We start from the raw sequence: 6,432 nt of genomic DNA, 5'->3' as shown, positions 1-6,432 counted from the left end.
GGTTAGCAAATGTTGACTTAGTTTCTGTGGTGTCGGTGTCCCTGAACTTATTAACGCCGAAGTTCGTTAACATGATGCGGCTCACACACTCCATCTTCACAGAGAGCTTTAAAGATGGGAAGACGGATACGGATTAAGGAGGAAATAAAACAACATTACAAAACACTTAACAGAGTCAACTCTAAACTCAAGTACTTATATTTTACATTAACGTTAACGTTGTCCTTTGCGGAGTTTCTATCCTTGGATTCTAAATTGAGAGAAGATGTAGAAGATTTTGGTGCCAATACATACCGTAGGCTTAGTAAGAAATTGTACAACTTAAGAATTTCACAAAGACCAAAGAGTCCGGATCATATAGAGCAGAAGCGAGAGCTGGGTAAGAGCAATAGTAACTTGTTTCATAAACGTTTTCTTAATTTATCTAAGGTTTCTTTTACCCCCGAGGAGGAAAATATCCCAAATTTAAATTTAAAATTTAATTTTTCGCAACAAATAAATCGAAACACTAGAGAGGTCCTGGCAGTGGAGGCTGAGAGTATCATTCAGTCTCTTAATATTCGTAACAAAAACATTTTACGATCAAAAATAATTAATTTTCTTAACTCTGAGAGACATAACTCTGTCTCTAATGATTACAACAAACAACACCTTAATTCTGTTAAAAACAAAATTGAAATGCATGATCTTCTAATTTCCAGGGCAGACAAAGGCTCTTGTTTGGTATAGTCATGAATAGACTCGACTATGTGGCTAAAGTGACGAAATTTCTATCGACTGACGACTTCGTGTCCATTACTAGGGATCCAACGATTAGTTTTTTCTCAAAACTTAAGAATTCTCTAGATCGATGTCTTAAAACTCTAGAATATTTTAACACCACTAAATCTAACCTATACCCTATGAACCAACGTACTCCCGTGCTCTATGGCTTACCTAAGATTCATAAGGAGGGGAACCCGATAAGATCAGTAGTTTCCTTCGTAAACTCTCCTTGCTACAAATTATCCTCTTGGCTTAACAATACTTTAAGAGAAGTAACTGGTTTTCGGAACGAATTCTCTATTAAAAACTCAATTGAATTTGCCAATGATCTAAAGCAAATAGATGTTCCAAACAATGTCATTTTGCTTTCCTTAGATGTAAAGAACTTGTTCCCTGGCATACCCTCGTCAGATTGTTTAACATTGGTTGAGATCCTGCTTAACAATAATAGTACTTTACCAAAACTCGTGGTAGATAATCTTATCCACCTTTTATCATAAGGAAGGAATAAAATATCTTCAAATTTAATGATCAATTCTTTAGGCAAAAATCTGGTCTCGCCACGGGTTCTTGTCTTTCACCATTTTTGAGCGAGGTCTTCATGAGTCACTTGGAGGAGAAAATCATGAAAAGTCGTTTTGCGGGCTTTTTGAGAGCTTATAAAAGGTACGTGGACGAGGTGTGCGTGTTGTGGGTTGGTGACGAGAATGATTTATTGGATCTGATTATGAACTCCCTTCATAATCAGATCTCTTTTACGCTGGAAAGAGAGACAAACGGAGAATTACGCTTTTTAGATCTTTTTTTATACCGAAATAATAACAGTATTTCTTTTGAAGTATATCGCAAACCTTCTGCATCAGATAATATAATCCAATTTAACTCCAATTCCCCTTATCAACACAAATATGCAGCCTGTAATTCAATGTTCTACCGTTTATTTAAATTACCTCTGTCCAAAGATGCTTTCCAAAAAGAACATAATATTATAAAAATAATTGCTGTAAACAATAATTTCTCACTTTACAGCTTGAACAAATTATATTACAAATTTTATAATAAATATAAACTGTCCTATCACATCGTCCACCCACCGAACAACATCATCAACAATAATAATTTTAGATGCCTTAGTTATTTCGGCGGTATTTCTCAACAACTTGCAAAATTTTTTAAGCCTTTCAGCCTTTCCATAGCTTTCAAAACGACTAACTCGCTAAGAAAGAACCTAGTAAAGACGCCAGTGGCGGATCTGGAGGGTTTTGGTAGGTGAGGCGAACCCCAAAAATTAATTATAATATATTTTCAAGTTATAAGAAACCGCGATTTTTTAGATAATTTATTTCCAACAAAACTTTCATTATAAATTTGTTAGTTTTTGGAAAAAAAAAGTTGTACTACTTACCTTGATTTAAGTTGAAATAAAACATTTTAAAGACTTAAAGTTTCGAACAATACAGTACAATTATAACAGTTATTTATTATTGTAATGTATTTAATACATGCGAAAACAAACAAAAAATTAACCTCTATACCAGACCTAAATAACAAATTTTAAAAATAAGCTAACAAATTAAACTTTATAAACTAACTCAAGGGCTCGATTTTTAGTTACTAAAAAAGTTTTTATAATTTTTTCATAAAAGTCCTCTTCGTCTTTTGGAATTAGTCATATCATTAATAAGCGACTTTTCGATTAACAAGAGTGCAATGTCAGATAACCGGTCTTGATTCATAGTATTACGAAGGTAAGTCTTTATTCTCTTAAGGCAAGAAAAATGTCTTTCCACACTTGCACTTGCAATAGGTAAAGTTAATATGAGCATAATAAGTTTAGTTGTATACGGAAAAACATCTTTTAGGTTGTTTGTGAGAATATTAAATATTTGTTGCGGACTACAGCCTGAAAACTGTTCATCGCCAAATATTATTTTCAGTTTATTTTTTAACGCAAGTCTTTCCTTTTCAAAAATTTTGTAATTTTTAACTAGGTTTGCCAACAAATCTTCAGGAAATATCTTTCTAAATTTTATAAAGTTATTGCATTCAATTAGCGCTAAAAATTGTATGTCTGTAAAGTTCTTAAATCTTTCTGTTAATTGTACAACTATTGTATCAAGAATTTCAAAATAAAGACCTTTCATATTTTCGTCAGACTTTTCTTTAAGATTATATGAAAAACTGATAGTTTGTTTGGCATTATTAACTAAATTATCTGATTTTGTTTTTAAATTATAAAAAATATCATCCGTCCTTAATTCGCCTAGTTGCATAATACATGTATCAACATATTTTTTGCATAGGACAACATCAAATGTTTTTTTGTAAAATGTCATAAGGGAAATCTGTTTTTCTGTTCGTTTGGCCGACTGATGAAAGAAATTAGGGATTCCAGATAAAGTAGCAAAAAATATTCGACATTCCTTAATAGATTTGAATCCGTCTTGAAGTACCAATTTTAGTTTATGGGCTGAACAGTGAATAAAAGTTGCTTCAGGAGCATCATTTTTAATTTTCATTTGCAAACCGTTAATGTGACCAGCCATGACACTTGCTCCATCATAGCACTGTGCCAGGAGCTTTTCTCTGTAATTAAATGGAGATAAAACGCTGGCAACTAATGTGTATAAGGCTTCTGAAGTTCGGTCATCACTCACATCGTAAAAACCCAAAAATCGTTCATAAATATTCAGAGATTTTTTCTCTACATATCTTAGTGACACTGCACACTGAGATTTTTCAGTAATGTCGGTGGTATCATCTACAATTACGGCAAAAAACTCCGTGTGTTTAAGTTGCTGATTAATCTCTTCTTTAATTACTTCACTTATGCAAAAAATTAAATCATTTTGAATGGTTTTGGAACAAAATGATTTTCCAAGCTTTTTAATATGATTTCGTAGTTCTTCATTATATTTTATTTTGGAATTAAAAACTTCAATAAAGTTTCCCCTATTTTCCGAACCTTCACCCTCTCGATGACCACGAAATGACAGTTCTTGTTTTGCTAGGAGTATAGTGGTATCAATTAAGTTACTCATTCTGTTTTTTCTAACTTTCTCATTGTATATGATTTTACAATGTGAGACATTTTCCTGTAGTAAATCTTTTATTGTTGACATGTTTTTTTCTAGTCTTTTTAAATTCATAAATGATGTTAAATGATTGCCTGATTCCGCATGCTTTTTTTCTGGTGTTTCACCGAGATCGCCTTTAGAGCGTGGGTTCAAATACTACACCTGTCACGATTTTTCCTTTTTATATTTTTTTTAAAATTTTTGTGCCGTGTTATTGTTTTTATTATAAAATATGTGAGTATTCTCAGATTTAAATTTTATTTGTCAGTACTTAGCAGGTCATCTAGCTATAAGGTAATTTTAACTAATTTTTATTATTTACTAATTTTTTATTGTAGTTACGTGTTTTTCTGTTTATTGTAGGTCTGATGATGCTTTATTAGCGAAACATGTTACCTGATTAATACATATAAAAAGACATTTTGAGGATGAGACTTAGAGCTTTAATTTTTCCCTGTTTAAAATAAGACTGGCATACAGAATTTACACAGTTTTTCAAGCAAAGGGGTTTTAGTAATTGTCATACAACTTCATTGACATCTAATTTTCTTTTTTTTTTAAATCCAGCATCCTCTGGGATGATCACTAAGTTCTTCTGTATAAAACACTTTTCGGCTAAATAGAATTATAGTAAATAAAACGAAAAAAACAATAATTTTTTTTTCCTTTATTAACTTAAAATAATAAAAAAAACATGGTCTAGTTCCATATTAAGCCACCAGGGCGGACGCCGTGCTAGACTCGTACTTCCAGTTAGGGGCGAGTACGCTCTTGGTCTTATAGTACCTGGCGAGACGGTGAATCCTGGATTCGACCAAAATCAGCCTGAACTTGCTGTCCTTGTCCTTCCTGTTCCTCTCCAAATGCTTACGGATAGCCACCGCTTTTTTAATCAAGTAGTACAAATCCTCGGGTAGATCAGGGGCGAGACCCATGGCTTTCATTAGCCGAAGGATTTTATTGCCAGAAACAAAACGGACTTGGGCAACTCCATAGGAATCCCTGAGGATTACACCTAAGAAATAGAAACACTGTTGTCGACTTTGTCACTAGGAAACTAACGAGTCTAATTGGGATAGTTGTTTTAGTGTAGCAAGAGTGTCCTGTATTCTTAAAAGGTTCTAATGTTTATGGAATATGAGGCAAATTCCCTTTCTGGGGAGAATATGATTATTGCCAATAATAAGGAAGATTTAATAAATGAAATCTATTACTCACGAGGATGAAGTTTGCGAGTAATAGCTTATTGTATGCGAGTAGAATATTATACTTTCTTTATGACCTTTATACATTGTGTCCAAAAAATCTGCGCTTAATTTAGATAAAATTAAACTATCTTGACATTTATTTAATTAAATTATTCCATAGAAAGAACTATCACAGGAATAAGCCAGTACTCACATGTCTAAAATCACAAATAGGATTGGTCCACTGGTAAACGAATCAATATTTTCAACCAATTTTGACCCTTTGTACCTGTGTTATTAATTTCTGTAAACTGCCTGTTCTCGATACAACCAAATTCCACAGTATGTTTAAGACATTAAACCACCAACTTTGGCGGCACCATACAATCTTTTTAACTAAAATTTAGATGAATTTTTGCACATACCAAACTCACTCTTGAGCATAATTAAGTAAATAATGTTTGAAGTTGGGTACAAATTAAGATTCTAAATCAGGCACATCCCTCGACTCTATTCAGACATTTGAATTATATCCCTTTAAACTGGAACATTGTGTACTAGTAAGCATCAATGGAAAGGTGAATTCCAGGAGCATTTTCTTAAGTTATTCTAAATAACGAAGAACTAACTTACCAATTTGGGAGGGAGTGAAACCCTTTTTGCCCAACTTCATGATGTGGTCCTTGACCTCTTCGGGGGTCACTTTCAACCATGTCGGAACGCTTCTTCGGTATGGCAGGGCCGATTGGGCAATACCCTTACTACAAACAAGAATTAAATTTTAAAATTTTTTAAGAAAAAACAACTGGAACCACGCGGAATCATAACCTCAAACTCGTGTTATAGATGTAAAAGCGATCGAATTTAAGGGAAATTAAACGACTGGGCTATTTTTTCGTAAAGTGGTGAAGATCTACGTTAACACTTTAGTATGAAAGTAAGAAATACGTACCCAGGAGCGTGCATACGACCCATTTTTTCGTTTTAAAAGAAAATTCGTCTGCAGAAGAACACAGCGACGTCAAAAAAGAATGGCTTGTCAAAAACTTTCTACGGTTGTGCTCTCATGACACTTCGTAGCAGTTTGACTTTGACAGAATAAGGTGCGTGCACACGTAAGTTTTTATTGTATTTATTTTCAACGGGCATTAAATGATATAAACAATTAAATTAAAGTAAAATAATTATTTATAGTAGCGCGGACGGTGCTCCACCCCACTATGCCATAGAGGTCTGTAATTATTTAAATTAATTGTTTAAATTAACCGTGATCGGTCAACTGGCCTGCTCGTTCGCCAGATTTGACCCTCCTTGATTTTTTTTAATAGGGATTTATATAGGATAAAATAATTGCCACTGTACCCCCTCTAAAGTCAAAGGACTTTAGAGGACATTAAAGACAA

General features: G+C 33.3%; 1 protein-coding gene across 1 annotated transcript; it reads right to left on the bottom strand.

Annotated features, from left to right (window-relative positions):
- Nucleotides 1–4,494: 4,494 nt before the first annotated feature.
- Nucleotides 4,495–6,134, bottom strand: LOC126748009 (40S ribosomal protein S13). The gene is made up of 3 exons (XM_050457014.1): nucleotides 5,982–6,134; nucleotides 5,663–5,790; nucleotides 4,495–4,857 (listed from the first exon to the last, which is right to left on the bottom strand). The coding sequence occupies exons 1-3, from the start codon at nucleotides 6,002–6,004 to the stop codon at nucleotides 4,553–4,555; spliced, it is 456 nt and encodes a 151-aa protein (XP_050312971.1). The 5' UTR covers nucleotides 6,005–6,134; the 3' UTR covers nucleotides 4,495–4,552.
- Nucleotides 6,135–6,432: the final 298 nt, after the last annotated feature.

This window comes from Anthonomus grandis, chromosome 20, assembly GCF_022605725.1.
Source record: "Anthonomus grandis grandis chromosome 20, icAntGran1.3, whole genome shotgun sequence".
NCBI classification, from domain to species: domain Eukaryota; kingdom Metazoa; phylum Arthropoda; class Insecta; order Coleoptera; family Curculionidae; genus Anthonomus; species Anthonomus grandis.
The sequence above is the reverse complement of the archived record's forward strand: the minus strand, read 5'-3'. Positions and strand labels throughout refer to the sequence as shown.

Excerpts from the sequence above, each read along its gene's own strand:
- LOC126748009 (XM_050457014.1), bottom strand. The coding sequence starts at position 6,004 with ATGGGTCGTATGCACGCTCCTGG. Across the intron at positions 5,791-5,981 it reads GGTCGTATGCACGCTCCTGG|TAAGGGTATTGCCCAATCGG; the intron begins GTACGTATTTCT and ends TCTTGTTTGTAG. Across the intron at positions 4,858-5,662 it reads TTTCACTCCCTCCCAAATTG|GTGTAATCCTCAGGGATTCC; the intron begins GTAAGTTAGTTC and ends TCTATTTCTTAG.